General features: G+C 51.9%; 1 protein-coding gene across 1 annotated transcript in view; it reads right to left on the bottom strand.

Annotated features, from left to right (window-relative positions):
- The window catches only part of SLC8A2 (solute carrier family 8 (sodium/calcium exchanger), member 2), a 44,029-nt gene that overhangs the window by 10,813 nt on the left and 14,773 nt on the right, over nucleotides 1–18,443 (bottom strand). The window contains exons 3-6 of the mRNA XM_011926703.1: nucleotides 17,996–18,443; nucleotides 8,266–8,688; nucleotides 1,514–1,617; nucleotides 1,346–1,363 (exon numbers count right to left, since the gene is read on the bottom strand). Of these exons, the coding sequence (XP_011782093.1) occupies nucleotides 1,346–1,363; nucleotides 1,514–1,617; nucleotides 8,266–8,688; nucleotides 17,996–18,443 (993 nt within the window). The remainder of the gene's footprint in view (nucleotides 1–1,345; nucleotides 1,364–1,513; nucleotides 1,618–8,265; nucleotides 8,689–17,995) is intronic.

The following is an 18,443-nucleotide window of genomic DNA, read 5'->3' as shown; positions in this document are numbered from 1 at the left end:
TTCACCATGTTGGTTAGGCTGGTCATGAGCTCCTGACCTCAAGTGATCCGCCCGCCTGGGCCTCTCAAAGTGCTGGGATTACAGGCATGAGGCACTGCGCCCAACCAAGAAATAACTTTTATTGTGTGAAGCCCCAGGGATTTGTGGATCACTTTGTTATAGCAGCTTGTATTGCTTCCTCCAACAAATACAATCTTTAGTCTAACCCTAATCCTAACCTCGGATCCCAATTCTGAGCTTGACTCCAAAACAACTTTTCCATTTCCAAGCCACTGACCCTAGCCCGAACTCTTAGTCCAATCTCTGACCTTGGCCCCAGTTCTAACCTAAATTCCTCAAATTCTACTACTCACCTCAAAGTCCAACTTTAGCTTTGACCTAGATCTGACTCCAGTTCTAATCTTATCCCACCAGAAACCCAGGAAGCAACCTCCACTGTGACTCTCACCTTAATACGGTCCTAACACCGATCTCCAGTCCAAATGCCACCCCACCCCAATCAGCCCCAAACTGGATCCTCTCCGACCCCACTCTCACAAACCCAGATTCGATTGGATGACTTACAACCCTGACTATAGACATCGTCTTTCTTTTTTTTTTTTTTCTTTTGAGATGGAGTCTTGCTTTGTTGCCCAGGCTGGAGTGCAGTGGTGCAATCTTGGCTCACTGCAACCTCTGCCTCCCGGGTTCAAGCGATTCTTGTGCCTCAGCCTCCCAACTAGCTGGGATTCCAGACGCCTGTCATCACACTCAGCTAGTTTTTTTTTTCTTTTTTTTTTTTTTTTAGGCGGAGTTTCGCTTTTGTTCCCCAGCCTGGAGTGCAATGGCGCGATCTCGGCTCACCGCAACCTCCACCTCCCGGGTGCAAGCGATTCTCCTGCCTCAGCCTCCTGAGTAGCTGGGATTACAGGAGTGCGTCATCAGGCCCGGCTAATTTTGTATTTTTAGTAGAGACGGGGTTTCACCATGTTGGTCAGGCTGCTTGCTAACTCCTGACCTCGGGTGATCCACCCTCCTCAGTCTCCCAAAGTGCTGGGATTACAGGCATGAGCCACCGCACCCGGCCTCACCCAGGTAATTTTTGTATCTTTACAAGAGACGGGGGTTTCACCATGTTACAGACATAATCTTGACCTCGAAAATGCTCACTGTAATCTCAAACTCACACAGGTACCACCAACTCTCAGGCCAGCCCCCATCGTCCCCCAGCCCTGAATCTGCCTTTATCTCACCTCCAATCTGCCTCAAACCCAACCTGGAAGGGTAGCTTTGGGGCTGGGACCCTCCCCCAGGCCCTCTTCCAGTGGCTCCTCCCCACTCAGAGCCCAGAGGTGACTTCACTCACCTTGATTGAGTAGCAGAGCTGGGGAGAAACAGAGACAGGCAGACAGTGAGATCAGTTCCCCACGAAGCTCAGGTCCACGAGCTTTAAGGAGTGCCTGCAATTGAGCCCCTGAAAGTCCCCCAACCCTGGACCCCTTACTTCTCCCACAGCCCACTGGTCACCTCTCACCTGAAATCCCTCGTTTAAGCCACTGGGGCTGGCCCAGCTCAATGAAGAAATTATCCTTTTTCTCATATTCCTCGTCATCAACTATCTTCACCTGAAGAGTTTTCCTGTGAGTGGGGCAAGGGGGAGGCAGAACACCCAGCATAAGGCCCCCTCCCCAGAAAAACCAGGCAACCCTCCTGGCAGCCAGCCAGTTTTCCTAGCACCTCCTCTGTTCCAGACTCCAGACCCTCATTTAATCCTCACCACCACGCAGGGAGGAAGGCTCTATTATCATCCCCATTTGACAGAAACAAAACCAGGCACTGGTAAGGAAGCTGAGTCTGACTAAAGTAAAGCATTCTGGGCGCGGTGGCTCACGCCTGTCACCCCAGAACTTTGGGAAGCTGAGGAGGGAGAGTTGCTTGAGGCCAGGAGTTCGAGACCAGCCTGGGCAATATATTGAGATCCCATCTCTATTTATATTAAATAATTTATTTCAAAAAATAGGCCGGGCACAGTGGCTCACGCTTGTAATCCCAGCACTTTGGAAGGCCAAGGCGGGCGGATCACGAGGTCAAGAGATTGAGACCATCCTGGCCAACATGGTGAAACCCTGTCTCTACTAAAAATACAAAAATTAGCTGGGTGTGGTGGCAAGTGCCTGTAGTCCCAGCTACTCAGGAGGCTGAAGCAGGAGAATCTCTTGAACCTGGGAGGTGGAGGTTGCAATGAGCTGAGATCGCGCCACTGCACTCCAGCCTGGCAACAGAGCGAGACACCATCTCAAAAAATAATAATAATAATAAAAGTAAAGCAGTATGAGCTTATGGTTGAGACAGGTTTTGAACACACAACTGTCAGAATCCAGACCGTTAACCCCTGCACTCCAGCCCAGCCACTATTGTCTCCTACCTAGATTACTAGTTGCCTCCTAAATAATCCCATGCTTCAGCTTCACCCCCACCACCCCAGTCTGTTCTTTCAAGAGCAGCCAGAGTGATCCTGATAGAACCAAGGTCAGACTGGGTCCCTCCCCTGTGCAAAACATTGGCATGGCTCCTATCTCTCAAAGAATGAAAGGCAAGGTCCTTAGAATGGCCCACAAGACCCCCTGCAATCTAGTACTCATTCTCTTTCTGGCCTCTTTGCTATTCCTTGAACAAGCCAGGCCTGCTTATGCCTCAGGGCTTTTGCGCTGACTGTTCCCTCTGCTTAGAACACTCTTCCCTCAGGCTCACTTCTTCAGTTCTTCCAGTTTTTCATTCAAACTTCACCTTCTTAATGAGGCCCACTCCTTCCATCTTATTTAATAGTGAAATCCCTCACTGCTCCCACCCCAGCACTCCCTTACACTGCTCTGTTGTCTTTCTTTTTAGTGTATTTATTATTATTTTTGGAGACAAGGTCTTGCTGTGTCACCCAGGTTGGAGTGCAGTGGTGCAATCATAGCTCAATGCAGCCTCAAACCCCTGGGCTCAAGCGATCCTCCTGCCTCAGCCTCTCATGTAGCTGGGACTACAGGCATGCACCACCATATTCAGTTAATTTTTTATTTTTTGTGGTGATGGGGTCTCACCACATTGCCCAGGCTGGTCTTGAACTCCTGGCCTCAAGTGATGCTCCCATCTTGGCCTCCCAAAGTGCTGGGATTACAGATGTGAGCCATGGTACCTGGCCCGTCTTCTTTAAATATCACCTTCTAACACCCTCTAACATTTATTTAGTTTATTGTTCATTATTTACCATTTGCTTCCCCATTTTTAAATTTAAGTTCCCCCAGGTAAGTTCATTTATGCTTTTTGTTCTATCTCCAACACCCAGAACAGTCTCTGGCATGGAGCACACCCTCCATACATATTTCGCGAACTCCAATCCTTTAGTACAGAAAATCCTCAGCTTCCTGTTTTCCATCCCAACCAGATTTGGAGAGTTAACCAAGTACTGATGTTAACTGATTTTCTCAGCATCTCTGCTCCTATGGTAACCAGGGGGTGGCAGGAAACAGCCAGAAGTTACCTGTCACCGTCAGGCACACAGCCCACACCCCTTGACCCCAAAGATCCACAAACCCAGAGTGCCCACAACTCTGCCACCGGCAACTCTTTCAGCTGTAGGAACCACGTAGTCCCACAAGGCCTGGCCCCAGAACCCAGGAACACAAACACCCAGCCCACACAGTCACCCAATCGAGGAAGCACAGCCGATCACACCGCCCACACCCACACGCCATCACACCCTACAGCCGTTCCCACTGCAGTGGCAAGACTGCATGGACCAGATGCCCGCCAGTTAGCACGACTCCCCCACCACAGCCTTGGTGACATCGCCACCCTGCAGCCCCTCACTGAGGTACCACCTAGACGCTTCTACCTTACATCTCACTACTGACGCCTCTTGGTGTCTGTTTACTTCCTTCAGTGGCTCTCTGCATCTCTGTCCCTATATTTTCCATCTTCTTTTCTCTCTCTGCCTCTCTCAGCTTCTCTGGGTCTATCTCTCCATCTCTGACTCTGTCTGTCTCTGATTCTCCAGCAGTCTCTCTCTCCTCTGACTCTCTCCATTCTCTGTCTCAGTCTCTTCTCATCTTTCTGCCCTCTCTTTTTTTGAGACAAAGTCTCGCTCTGTTGCCCAGGCTGGAGTGCAGCAGCATAATCATGGCTCACTGCAGCCTTGAGCTCCAGGGCTCAAGCAATCCTCCCACCTCAGCCTCCTAAGTAGCTGGAAATATAAGCGTGCCCCACCACACCTGGATACTTTTAAATTTTTTATAGACAGGATCTCACTATGTTGCCCAGGCTGGTCTTGAATTCCTGGCCTCAAGTGATCCTCCCACCTTGGCCTCCCCTGTGCTGCGGTTACAGATGTGAGTCACCGCACTCGGTCCGCCCTTCTTTATCTGGATTCTTCTTTCCCTGTCTCTGTCTCTCAGAGTCTAAAGAATGGAGTAACCAAAGTCAATGAACTTCAAGCAGAAGAGTTTCAATCAGGCAGTCATTCAAAAGACGCATCTCAACACACAAACACGCACAAGACACAGCGACACCCGCGCAAGGACAGGCGCACACAAGACGGCCACGTGGGGACATCCGCCCACCTCCACCCTCCTGGTTCCAGGATATTTTCAATTTTCTGTGGGTGGAAAGAAAGGGCCGCCCCCGACCTCGGCAAGGCCTGTGAGCTGTCCGCGGTGCTGAAATGCTGGGGCCGGGGAGGAGGGAGGGTCTCCGGAGACATGCTCTTCATACACCCTGACACACACAGACAGCTGCCGACACAGTGACACGCTGACAGGGTGACACACACACACCTCTGTCGCTCACTCTCGCAGACACGCTGCGATCCGCTGACACACAGTGACTGACGTACAGTGACAGGCACGCCAACTGCGCCCTGGCAGACGCGCCCTCAGAGGACCCAGACGCGGGAGAATCCCAACGCGCAGGAATCAGCAAGAGGGTCTCGAGTTAGATCAAGGCAGGACTTCCTGAGATCAAAGGAAGCAGATTTCCTCCCCAGCCTGCCCCCTTGTTTCCTGAAACCTCCACTCTCCTGCCCTTCTCCCCTGCCGGCCTCTGATCTCTGACCCAGTCTCCTCCTCTCCTCTCACTGACCCCAGCTCCCTTTTCTCTCTGCCGCATAGTGAGAACCTCTCCTTCCCTGGGTCAGTCTCTCTCCTCCATGAGTGTCTTTATCGCCCCTGTGTCTCTCTGCCTTTCAGTCTCCCTCCATCTCAGTCTCTCAATATCCACCTCTCTCCCTCTCTCGAGGCATCTCTCTCTGTGTCTCTTCCTTTTTTTTTTGAGATGGAGTTTCGCTCTTTGCCCAGGCTGGAGTGCAATGGTGCGATTTTGGCTCACTGCAACCTTTGCCTTCTGGGTTCAAGCGATTCTCCTGTTTCAGCCTCCCAAGTAGCTGGAATTACAGATGCATGCCACCAAGCCTGGCTAATTTTTGTATTTTTAGTAGGGATGGGGTTCATCATATTGGTCAGGCTGGTCTCAAACTCCTGACCTCAGGTGATCCGCCCGCCTTGGCCTCCCAACGTGCTGGGATTACAGGCATGAGCCACCACGCTGGGCCTCTAAGTTCCTGTCTTTCTGTGTCTCTCTGTTCTGTTTCTCTCTCCAGTTCTGTTATTCTGTCTTCAGCTCTCCCTGTGTCTATCTCTGGGTCTCTGTCTCTGTGTCTCTCATTCTCTCCCTACCACCCCATCTCTGCGTGTCTCTCCTCCGTCTCTGAGTTGATCCTCCAGCCCAGCTTCTTCAAAGCGCCTCTAATTAGCGCCTGCCCATCAGAGGAAGGAAGAGTTTCCCTGAACACTAATTAGCCTCCTGTTCTCTGTCTTCTGACGCCACAGCTGGGAGCTTGTGGGAGTGGGGGACAGAGGGTGTCCCAGCCTGGGAAAGCCGTGTGGCGGAGGAGAGGGCCTGTGGGGTTGCAGCAGCAGGAGGGAAGCAGGTTGGACTACAAGAAGGACTGGAAGAAGAAGAAATAAAACTCTCCATTCCTCTTATCTCTTGGTGTGAGAGAGGGGTCTGGGATGGTGCCTCTTGCAGCCCCCAACCCAAGTTCTCAACAGCCCTGAGACGGAGACCAAGCCAGACAGAGAAAGAGAAGGAAAGGTGTGGAGAGTGTGCCTGAAATATAAGCTGAGTCAGAGAGCGAGGTGCTGGGGACAGAGAGCCGCAGATGAACAGAGATGCAGAGACCCAGAGAGAGTCAGCCCAGGGAGTGAGAGACGCAGAGATGCAGAGGGAGAGATGAAGAGACAGCGAGCGCAGTGAGAAACTGAGTGCTGCCCAAGGCGGAGGCGCAGAGGCTGGGAGGAGGAGGGAGGGGGAGCGCGGTGGGGATTCCGCTTGAGTAGGAGGCGCGTGGGCGGCAGAGAGGAGGGAGACAGACGGGCATGCGGGGGCGGAAGGGAGCGAGCAGAGGAGGGGCAGGCGCTGCCTGCTTCCTGGGCAGGCAGGTGGGGGAATGTGAGGCTGCAGGCACACATGGGGGGACACTCGGGCACCTGTGTAAGGGGTGGCCAGGGATCTGGGCTTGAGAACAGCCCTGACTCTATAATTTAGTGTACGTGTCTGTGACTTTATGTGTGTCTGCATGTGTTTTTTTTTTTTGTTTTTTTGTTTTTTGCTTTTATTGGAGACAGGGTCTCACTGTATTGCCCAGGGAGGAGGGCAGTGGGTGATCACAGCTCATTACAGCACCTCACTCGTGGGCTCAAGCTATCTTCCTGCTTTGGCTTCTCAAGTAGCTGGCACTACAAGTGCACACCACCATGCCCAATTAATTAAAAAAAAAATTTAGGCCGGGCGCGGTGGCTCAAGCCTGTAATCCCAGCACTTTGGGAGGCCGAGACGGGCGGATCACGAGGTCAGGAGATCGAGACCATCCTGGCTAACACGGTGAAACCCCGTCTCTACTAAAAAATACAAAAAACTAGCCGGGCGAGGTGGCAGGCGCCTGTAGTCCCAGCTATTCGGGAGGCTGAGGCAGGAGAATGGCGTAAACCCGGGAGGCGGAGCTTGAAGTGAGCCGAGATCTGGCCACTGCACTCCAGCCTGGGCGACAGAGCGAGACTGTCTCAAAAAAAAAAAAATTTAGTAGAGTAGAGGCTGATCTCCAACTCCAAGGGTCAAGCCATCCTCCCGCCTCAGTTTCCTAAAGTGCTGGTACTACAGGCATGCGCCACCACTAATTTGAAACAATTATTTTTAGAGTAGGAGTCTTGCTATGTTGCCCAGGTTCCTCTCGAACTCCTGGCCTCAAATGATCCTCCTGCTTCGGCCGCCCAAAGTTCTGGGATTACAGGTGTGGACCACCACGCCTGGCCCTGCCGTATGTGTCTTTGTGTGTGTGGTGCCTATAAATGGCTTTGTGTTTGATCTGTAAATGTCTGTCTACATGTGTGTGTCTGAGTGTATCCAGCCAGCCCACCTCCCCAAACCCCATTTTCCCAAATCCCAGCCCTCAGGCTCCCCAGTGTCTCCCCAGGCCCTGCCCTGCCTTCGCAGGCCCCCCGATTCCAGCACCATCTTTTCCCAAAGCCTCGCCCACATTCCCCTTAGGTGTCCCGCTATTTCCCCAGGTTCTTCCTCATACCCAGAAGCTCCACCCCTTCCCTAGCTATGCCTCCTCAGACCCCACCCATCTCGTTAGGCCCCGCCTTCTTCCGCAGTCCACATCCATTTTCCCATTTCCTGGTGTCGTATGTCCAAACCCAGAGCCCACCCATCGCTCTGGACCCGCCCCTTCTTCACAGCCACAGACAGCGTCTCACCTCCACAGGCCTCTCCCCACATCTCCCTGGGCCCTCTTCTTCAGGACACACTCCACCAGCTACCAATTAAGGCCCCACACTGCTCTCTCCAGGCCCCTGTCCCATCTCTGCTCACCTCGTCCACCCTTCCTCCTTGGGACCCTCTTCTCACCTGTCCAGACGCCCCTCTGGGCCTCGCCTCTTCATTTCACAGTCACAACCCCATCAGGCCCCGCACACATTGTGGACACAGCTCACCCGGGCTCCGCCCCTCCCGAGGCCCAGCCCACTTTGGAGCACGATTCACTCAGGCCCCTCCCCTCCTGAGGGCCCAGCTGCTCAGTGAAGCCCCGCCCACTTTGTGGGTACAGCCACGCAAGCCCCGCCCCTCCGCAAGGACTAGCCCGCGATGTGGGCACGGCTCACCCAGGCCCCGCCCCTGAGCCCCCATCAGGCCCCGCCCATTCCGAAGCCCCACCCCTCTCCGGGCCACCGCAGGAGTGCTCACATGGTCTCGTCGTCGCCAAACTCCAGCTCTCCGCACGCGTCCTCATAGTGCACGCCGCCGCCGCGCGCCGTGCCGTCCACCGTGCGGTAGGGGAGGCGCACGGTGCCGCGCGCGCCCGAGCTCCGCACGACGCGCACGTCCACGGTGCCCATGCACTCGCTCACGTGCAGCAGGCGGTCCTGGAAGGAGAAGATGCCTGCGTGGTCGTCGTCCAGGATGGTGACGGTGGCCAGCAGCGGCGCCACCAGCCGCCCCTTGGGCCGCCCGCCGCCGTCCGGCTCGAACATGCCCTGCGCATCGCCCACGCGCAGGTTCAGCAGCCGTACGAAGAAATGCTCGTCCTCCTCGAAGATGTCGTCGTCGATGATGCCGATGCGCAGCTCCTTCTGTGTCTCGCCTGGTTTGAACACCAGCGTGCCCTCGCTGCGGCGGGGTGGGGAGCGGGAAGAGCGGGGTGAGGGTCGGTCATCGGCTGTGTGTTGTACGGGGCGGGGGGGAGGGGTCTGGACGTGCTTCCCAGAGGAGGGGCAGGTGCCATAGGAGAACTCCCAAGTATGAGGGTCGACAGGCACTAAAGTAGTAATACTGAGGGTGAATCAGGGTGGGCGTCCTGGAGGAAGGGCTGCAGAGCGGGAACAAGACAGAGTGGGCCCCTCCCCGCGTGGAATTCGTGAGGAGCAGAACAGGTAAGGATAAGGTTGAGATCAGGGCAGGCTTCCTGGAGGAGGCATTAGCGGGTGGGCATACTCCAGGCAGAAGGAACAGCACATGCAAAGTCCAAGAGTTAAGAGGGAGCCTGGGGTGTTCTACATCCCTGCTTCTCAAACCTTAATGTGCATATGAATCCCCTGCTGGATCTTGTGAAAATGCAGATTCTGGTTCAGAAGCTCCCAGGTTTCTAGAATCGCATTTCTAATGAGCTCCAGGGGGATGTCCTGGTCACATTTTGAGTGGCAGGGATATGGGACCCAGAAAGGACTCTGTCATTCCTCTGATAAAAGCCCTTCCCAGATGCCCCCAAGAGAAAGTCCATACACCTTAACTTGGTATCATTCATTCATTCAGCAAACACTCCTAAGGATAGCCGTTCTGTGCCTTGTGCTGAGTGGTGCTGGGGACACAGCAGTAACCAGGCCCGGTCCTCACAGGGTTCACAGCCCCATGGGAGAGCCATATCACCATGACAATTGCACATTTAATGATTTAATTACGGTTCATTCATTCAACAGATACTGACCGGTTGTGTGCCAGGCATTGTTTTAAGCGTTGGGGAAGTAAGAAGTTTTCAGATTCTGTTTTAGTGCAGAAGAATGAACAATAAACAAACATAGGATGTTCAGGTGGCGATGGTGCTATCAAGAGAAACAGGAGGGTAGGGAGTGAGGAGAGGGAGCTGTTGGCATGGTCAAGAAAGCTTTTTGGAGGAGGTAACATTTGAGCAGAGACCTGAAGGAGGGGAGGGAGTGAGCCATGGGGAGGATGCCTGGAAAAGTTTTTTGTTTTGTTTTGTTTTGTTTTTTGAGACAGAGTCTTGCTCTGTCATCCAGGCTGGAGTGCAGTGTCTCCATCTCAGCTCACTGCAACCTCCCCTCCTGGGTTCAAGGGATTCTCCCACCTCAGCCTCCCGAGTAGCTGGGACTACAGGTGCCCGCTACAATGCCGGCTAATTTTGTGTATTTTTTGTATAGACAGGGTTTCATCATGTTGGCCAGGCTGGTCTCGAACTCCTGACCTCAAGAGATCCACCTGTTTTGGCCTCCCAAAGTGGTAGGATTACAGGCGTGAGCCACCGCGCCTGGCCAAAAAGAGTATTTTTGGTAAAGGGAACAGGCAATGCGAATGCCCTGACCTGGAGCTGGACAGCCGGACAGGATCTGACCTAGGGACAGGTCACCTGTTCAAGCAACTGTAGGGAGACCAGCATGACAACAGCAGAGGGAGCCAGGGCGAGAGGGTGGGAGATGACATCACAGTGGGAACAGGGGCAGATCTCCCAGGGCCTGGGTGGGCTACAGTGAAGACTTCTGCATTTACCCTGAGTGAGGGAGGAGCCCTGTGAAGCTTCAAGCAAAGGAGGGACATTCCAAGCAGAGGAGGGACGTGAACTGACTTGGTGTTAAAAGAGTAACAGTTGTGTAAATCTCTGAGGCACTCATAAGATACTCTGTAATGGGGAGAGCCGGGGAGGGAACAAGGCAGTGACATTAGATTAGTCAGAGTGAAATTCTGAGGGGTCATGGAGTAGGTGGGCTCTTCCTGGCAGGGTTGCAGACATCAGCATGACTCTGGGATGTTAAGGAATCTTGAAAATCTATCCTTTCCCCCGATCCCTTGTACTGTGCATGTAAGGGGCTCAGCACCATCTCTGAACCCTGCTATGTAATCCATATGCATTCACTATCACTTTCATATTAAAGGAGTTCTGGGGCCAGGCGCAGTGGCTCACGCCTGTAATACCAACACTTTGGGAGGCTGAGGTGAAAGGATGACTTGAGGTCAGGAGTTCGAGACCAGCCTGGCCAACATGGTGAAAACCTGTTTCTACTAAAAATACAAAAATTAGAGGGTGTGGTGGTGCATGCCTGTAGTCCCAGCTACTCTGGAAGCTGAGGCATGAGAATCGTTTGAACTGGGGAGGTGGAGGTTGGAGTGAGCCGAGATCGCGTCACTGCACTCCAGCCTGGGCAACAGAGCGAGACTCCGTCTCAAAAAGGTGGGTGTGGGAAGGGGGTCGGGCTCCAGTTCTCCAGCTCTGTGGGAGGAAGAGAGGGACCCCAAGGTTCTGGCAAGAGGTAGGGGACGTAGAACCTGGCGAAAAGACCTGCAGTGGAGGGACGAGGGAGTCCCTTAGCTAGGGATTCGCTGTCCATGGTGACGGAGCACCCAGGAGGGTGGGCTGACCTGCTTCAAGCCCAGCTTGGCCGCCATGCCAGCTGTGTGATCTGGGGCAGTCAGGATTCTGCAGTCCTCTAAGCCTCAGTTTCCTTATCTGTGGAATGGGCTAATAATAGTGTTTACCTCCTGGCACTGTCGTGAGGACTGAATTGATACAGGGAAAGCACCCAGAGGCACAGCGGGAACAATGATGGCTAGTGATATCCACATATTAATATTAGAATCTTAGAGTCCTAAAGTCATGAGATATGAGACATTTACATGTAAGGGATAAAGGGATCAGTAGAATGTGGAAATGTGGAGATGGTAGCACCACCTTTTTTTTTTTTTTTTTTTTTTTGAGATGGCGTCTCACCCTGTCACCCAGGCTGGAGTGCAGTGGCACGATCTCAGCTGACTGCAACCTCTGCTTCCCGGGTTTAGGCAATTCTCCTGCCTCAGCCTTCCAAGTAGCTGGGATTACAGGTGCGTGCTGCCACGCCCAGCTAATTTTTTGGATCTTTAGTAGAGATGGGGTTTCACCATGTTGGCCAGGCTGGTCTCAAACTCCTGACCTCGTGATCTGCCTGCCTTCGCCTCCCAAAGTGCTGGGATTACAGACATGAGACACCGCGCCCAGCCCTTTATTTTTATTTTTGTTTGAGACAGGATCTTGTTCTGTCATCCAGGCTGGAGTGCAGTTGCACAATCCCAGCGCACTGCAGCCTGGACCTCCTGGGCTCAAGTGTTCCTCCCGCTTCAGCCTCTCGAGCAGCTGGGACTACAGGTTCGTGCCACCACACCTGGCTACTTTTTATACTTTTGGTAGACAGGGGGTTTTGCCATGTTGCCCAGGCTGGTCTTGAACTCCTGGCTCAAGCAATCCGCCGGCCTTGGGCTCCCAAAGTGTTGTGATTGCAGGCATGATCCACCGCATACATCCTATAGCATCATCTTTGCCAAACAATTAATCCAAAGATTTAGCACCATCTTTACCAAACAATTAAACTGGGCATCACAGTAATGGACGAGTGGACATCATGTTCCTCCTGATACAATGCACCCAGGGGGACAGAGCATCACTTCCATGAGATTCCTGCCAAAAGTGCGGGACTCTAATCACCAGGAAGCATTAGACAAACCCAGATTGGCCATCATTCTAGTAACTGGACTATCACCTTCAAAAGCATCAGGTCGCAAAAGTCGTGAGAAGGCTGAGAAACTGACCCAGACTGAAGGAGACTAAAGAGATTTGACAGGGAAATGCAACGTGTGGTTCTGGATCAAATGGGAAGAGAGGGCAGGAGTGAAAATACAGCTATCAAGGATATTACAGGGATGACTGGGAAAATGGAAACACAGGCTGTGCATCACTTAATTGACACTGAGTTAACAGTATCAATTCAGCGTTAGATTTCTTGAGTGAGAACATAGTATTGTGATCAGGTAGGAGAATGCCATTATTCTCAAAAGATGCATGCTCAAGTATGTAGGCATGAGGGTCATGGCATTTGCAACTCATGGTCACAGAGTGTCACAATTATTGTTGTTGTTATTCTTTTATTATTATTTTGAGACAGAGTCTGGCTCTGTCATCCAGGCTGGAGTGCAGTGGCACAATCTTGGGTCACTGCAACCTCTGCCTCCTGGGCTCAAGTGATTCCCCTACTTCCGCCTCCTGAGTAGCAGGGACTACAGGCACACGTTACCATGCCCAGCTAGTTTTTATTTTTTATTGTTTTGTGAGGGAGTCTTGGTCTATCTTCCAGGCTGGAGTGCAGTGGTGTGATCTTGGCTCACTGCAACCTCCGATTCCCGGGTTCGAGCAATTCTCCTGCCACAGCCTCCCAAGTAGCTGGGATTACAGGTGTGCGCCACCAAGCATGGCTAATTTTTGCATTTTTAGTACAGACAGGGTTTTGCCATGTTGGGCAGGCTGGTCTCAAACTCCTGACCTTAGGTGATCCACCTGCCTCGGCCTCCCAAAGTACTGGGATTACAGGCGTGAGCCACTGTGCCTGTCCCACAATTATTAATATTATTAAATATTAAAGAGAGAGATTAAAAGCCAACAGGATAAAATGTGAACAATTGGTGACTGTGGATGAAGGTGATATGACAGTTCATCAAACTGTTCTTGTAGCCCTGCTATAGGTGTGAAGTTTTTCAAAATAAAATGTAGGATGTGGTGGCTGTAGTCCCAGCTACTTGGGAGGCTGAGGCAGGAGGATCACTTGAGCCCAGGATTTTGAGTCCAGCCAGGGCAGCATAGCAAGACCCTGTGTCTAAGAAAAAAAGAGTTTGGCTTGGCTGGGCATGGTGGTACACACCTGTAATCCCAGCGACTCAGGAGGCTGAGGCAGGAGAATTGCCTGAACCCGGGAGGTGGAGGTTGCAGTGAGCCAAGATTGAGCCATTGCACTCCAGCCTAGTCAACAGAGCAAGACTCTGTCTTAAAAAAAAAAAAAAGAGTTTGGGAGAAAAATAACATGGGGACTTTAGAAGCCAGGCATCAGAATCATAGAAGACTAGATTCACAGATCTTGTGTTCCAGCACTGGACACAGAAACTGAGAAGACAAAAATCTTAAAGCCATCAAGTCAGAGACTGGATGGAGTTTGAATTAGAATACCAAAATGTTGGCTAGGCGTGGTGGCTCACGCCTGTAATCCCAGCACTATGGGAGGTCGTGGTGGATGGATCACCTGAGGTCAGGAGTTTAAGACCAGCCTGGCCAACATGATGAAACCCAATCTCTACTAAAAATACAAAAATTAGCCAGGTGAGGTGGTGCACACCTGTAATCCCAGTTACTTCAGACGCTGAGGCATGAGAATTGCTTGAACCTGGGAGGCAGAGGTTGCAGTGAGCCGAGATTGTTCTAAGAGACAGAATGAGACTCAGTCTCAAAAAAAATAAAGAATATCAAAATGTTAGAATTCTAGAATCTTAGAACTTCAGACCCTTAGTGTGTCAGCATCATAGGGGATTAAATCTCAGAATCTTGGAACAGCTGTGTTGTTTTGGGGTTCTCAGAGATCACGTTTAGTTTGGAGAAACTAAGGCTCACAGGGCCACCCTAGCCCGTGTGAAGCTGTGGGAAACTGAGAGAAAAGCTTTCCTTCTTCAAGACACTTATTTCCATAAGTCAGGAAACTGTTATAATAGAAATGCAAATCTACACTGTCTACTATGAAGACAGCTTCCTCAGATATGGTGCTTTTATGCAGTGCACAACTTCAACAACTGTACATGGCAGACCTGCCTGCTCAGACTGAGGCAGGAATTTGCCCACGGAACAGGGTCCAGGGCTAAGCTTGGACTGGAACCCAAGTCTCCTTCCTCCTAGTCTTTGGCCTAAGGTGCCTTAATAAGCAATGCCAGGCCTTGAATGTCTACCAGGATAGGGTAGGAAGGGTAGGAAGATGTTGACTCTTCCTAGCCCTTTGGTGCCACCACTGAACAGCATTTCCTCCTTCACTTCAAACATCTTGGTCCTGGCCAGGTGCAGTAGCTCACACCTGTAATCCCAGCATTTTGGGAGGCTAAGGTGGGTGGACTGCTTGAGCCCAGGAGTTCAAGACCAGCGTGGGCAACATGGTGAAACCTTGTCTCTACAAAACATACCAAAACAACAACAACAGCAACAACAACAACAACAACAACAAAACAATTAACCAGGCTTGGTGGCATGTGCCTGTAGTCCCAGCTATACTGGAGGCTGAGGTGGGAGGATTACTTGAGCCTGGGAGGCGGAGATTGCAGTGAGCCATGATTGTGCCACTGTGCTCCAGCCTGAGTGACAGAATGAGACTCTGTCTCAGACAAAACAAAACAAAACAACAAAAACACACCAGCCTGAGCAACAAGGCAAAAACCCACCTTTACAAAAAATATAAAAATTAGATGGGCACTGTGGTGCGCACCTGTAGTCCCAGCTACCTGGGAGGCTGAGATGGGAGGATCACTTGAGCCCAGGAGGTTGAGGCTGCAGCGAGCTGTGATTGTGTCACTGCACTCCAGTCTGAGTGACAGAGCAAGACCCTGTCTCAAAAAACAATGAAAAATAAAAACCATCTTGATCCTGAGGTCATTTGTAAGTGAAAAAGTGGGCTGTTATCCCAGCAGGTGACACCTGTACTCACTTCCTTCTGCAAAGCCCCAGGGCTCTAGATGGGGGCAATGTGGACCAGGGGTGGGTAGGAGTGGAAAGGGGAAAAGATGGTTGAAAGCAGGCCCCAATATGGTGAATGCAGTTCCCTCAACTGAGGGCATCTGGATGATGTGGTGCACTGGGGCAGGATGGACCGAGTGGCCAAAGGGATCCCATGCTACAGGGTGATGGAACAAAGACCTGTGAACAGCTGCATTTTGTTTTGTTTTGTTTTGTTTGAGACAGTGTCTCACTCTCTCACTCAGGCTGGAGCACAGTACACCGTGCACCTGTAGTCCCAGCTACTTTGGAGGCTGAGGTGGGAGGATCACTTTAGCCCAGGAGGTGGAGGCTGCGGTGAGCCAGGAAGGCTAGGGTGGGCAGGGTAGGAAAGGTGGATGGAGATGGGCAGACAAAAGGATCCTGGACTGACTGAGGTGGAGGGAAAGACCTGCAAATGTCCGAGCACTGGAAAGAGAAGTGATGAGGGCGGAGAGGGAAGACTGGCTACAAAAGGCAGCCAGGCATACAGTGGTGGAACTCAAGATCTATGAAACAGAGAACTGCCAGGTGCGGTGGCTCACACCTGTAGTCCCAGCACTTTGGGAGGCTGAGGCGGGTAGATCACCTGAGGTCAGGAGTTCAGGTCAGCCTGACCAACATGGTGAAACCCCATCTCTACTAAAAGTACAAAAAATTAGCTGGGTGTGGTGGTGGGTGCCTGTAATCCCAACTACTTGGGAGGCTGAGGCAGGAGAATCATTTGAACCTGGAAGGTGGAGGTTTCAGTGAGCTGAGATCGCACCACTCTACTCAAGTCTGGGCAACAAGGGTGAAACTCTGAGGAAAAGAAGAAAGGAAGAGAGGAGAGAGAGTAGAGGAGATAGAGGAGCGAGAGGAGAGAAAGGGGAGAGGGGAGAGGAGAGAAGAGAGAGGAGAGGAGAGAAGATGAGCGAACTGAGTCCCAGGAAGAGAGGGTTAAAGGGATGAGGGATTGACTGCTGCTTGATGGCAGAACTGAAGATCTGGGAACAGTTCAGCCTCAGCTGTACCCCAGGGAGAAGATTAAAGGGGGATGTGCCAGACTACTGAGCAGATAGAACCTCAGAAGAGCTCAGCCACTGGCCTTCTTTCTCCCTGTCTCCTGATTTATTTTTCTTCACAGCTTCTACCACTACCTGGCATTTTTATATAATCCGTGTTTACTTCCTAATTGCCTGTCTTTCCCAGGAGAATGTGAGCTCCATTTGGGCAGGGACTTTATGAGTTTTGTTCACTGCTAGTCACCAGTGCCAGATCTGTTTATCTGTTTCTTGCACATTGTAGACACTTGATAAATGTCATTATGGGAAAGGGGAGACTTGTGCATGAATTAACAACACATACTGTTCAAAGCCTGATGTAAGCTGGTGAAAATCATTGAAAAGAACATACTGTAAAGCTATAAGTCTTAAAATAGTGTGGCATGGACAGAACTATAAATAGATGAATTTTGTGGGCCACATGACAACAGAGATCTTATCTATCTTGGTTATTGTTCTAGGTTGATCCCCTAAATAAAGGCATCTGGCACACAGTACGTGCTCAGGAGGAACTGTTGAATGAGAGAATATCACAGATTTGCAAGGAGAGGGGTAAGGAGAGGGACTGGAGCTGTGAGATATGGTAGAGGGTGATAGGTGAGTTGCTTTATGGTGGAACCAAAGACTTTTAGCCATCGTCTGTCTCCTCCACTCCTATTTTATTTTTCTCCATCACACTTATTGCCACTTCAAGTGTTTATATGTTTAGTAGTTTGTATCCTCACTGCAATTTGAGGGCAAGGACCTTACCTGTCTTCTTCCCCATGGTATACCTATTGGCATATAGTGCATGCTCAATAAGCATTTTTACTTTAGTAATGGTGGGAGAAGGCTTATTGTACCAGGTAGCAATACAGATAATGGAGCTACAATAATTAAAACAGTGTGGCATCAGCACAAAACCACAGAAAGATAAAGAATGCAGGAGGAGTGGTGTGAAGACTGAGAGTTTGTCTCATTCATCATGTGCACTGAGTGCCTGTGGCCAGTGCCTGACACATGGTAGGTGCCCAGTGAACATTAATGTTCTTATGCACATGAGGAGACAGCTGTTTTACCAGACAATAAAACATAGAACATGGCCAGACGATGGCTCACGCTTGTAATCCCAGCACTCTGGAAGGCCAAGGCAGGTGGATCACTTGAGGCAAGGAGTTGGAGACCAGCCTGGCCAACGTGGTGAAACCCCATCTCCACTAAAAGTACAGAAATAAGCTGGGTGTGGTGGCACACGCCTATAATCCCAGCAACTCAAGAGGCTGAGGCACGAGAATCGCTGGAACCTGGGAGGCAGAGGTTGCATTGAGTGGAGATTGTCCCACTCACTCCAGCCTGGGCAACATAGTGAGACTCTATCTCAAACAAACAAACAAAAACCCAGAGGTAGATAATGAAGGTGGGAGGGGTAGCCTTCGGATAGCCATGCTCTCTGCCTGGTCCAGTGGTGTGTGCCCCACGTCTGGAACAGCGCCTGGCACAAAGCAGGCTCTCAGGAATGAATGAATGAACGAATGAATCCTGCAGGAGGCCAGTCGGGAGGCGATGCGCCTGGAGGCCGCTGGACGGTGGGACCCACAGCCTGCGCCAGTCCCCTGCACACCCCCCACCCCGGGGGACCCACCTGTACTCGTAGTCGGAGCCCGCCTTGGCCGAGCCGTCCTCAGTGCGGTAGTCCACGTAGAAGGTGCTGTTGCCCTCGCCGCCCTGGCACGTGACGGACAGCAGCACGGAGCCGCAGTTCTCCAGGCAGTGGTAGAGGCTGGGCTCGAAGAAGATGCGGCTGGCGCCGTCGTCCTCGTCCTCGCCCGCGCCCTCGGCCGGCGACGCCCTGCGTGAGGCGTCCGCCGCGTGTCTGCGCAGCACGTTCCCAGCGCCGGTCATGAGCCGAGTGGCCTGGATGCGGTAGAAGGCGCGGCTCTTCTGCTGGTGCAGCAGAGCGTAGTAGTTGGCGATGCCCACCAGTTGCTCCAGGTCCTTGTCCGGGTGCTTCTGCTTGAGGTCCTTGAGGATCTGGATGACCTCGCGGCGGCTGGCGTCCAGCTCGCGCGCCTCGGCGGGGCCCGGGCCCA

Source organism: Colobus angolensis, unplaced genomic scaffold (genome assembly GCF_000951035.1).
Source record: "Colobus angolensis palliatus isolate OR3802 unplaced genomic scaffold, Cang.pa_1.0 Scaffold119, whole genome shotgun sequence".
Lineage (NCBI taxonomy): Eukaryota > Metazoa > Chordata > Mammalia > Primates > Cercopithecidae > Colobus > Colobus angolensis.
Note: the sequence above shows the minus strand (reverse complement) of the source record. Positions and strands in the feature narration are given on the sequence as shown.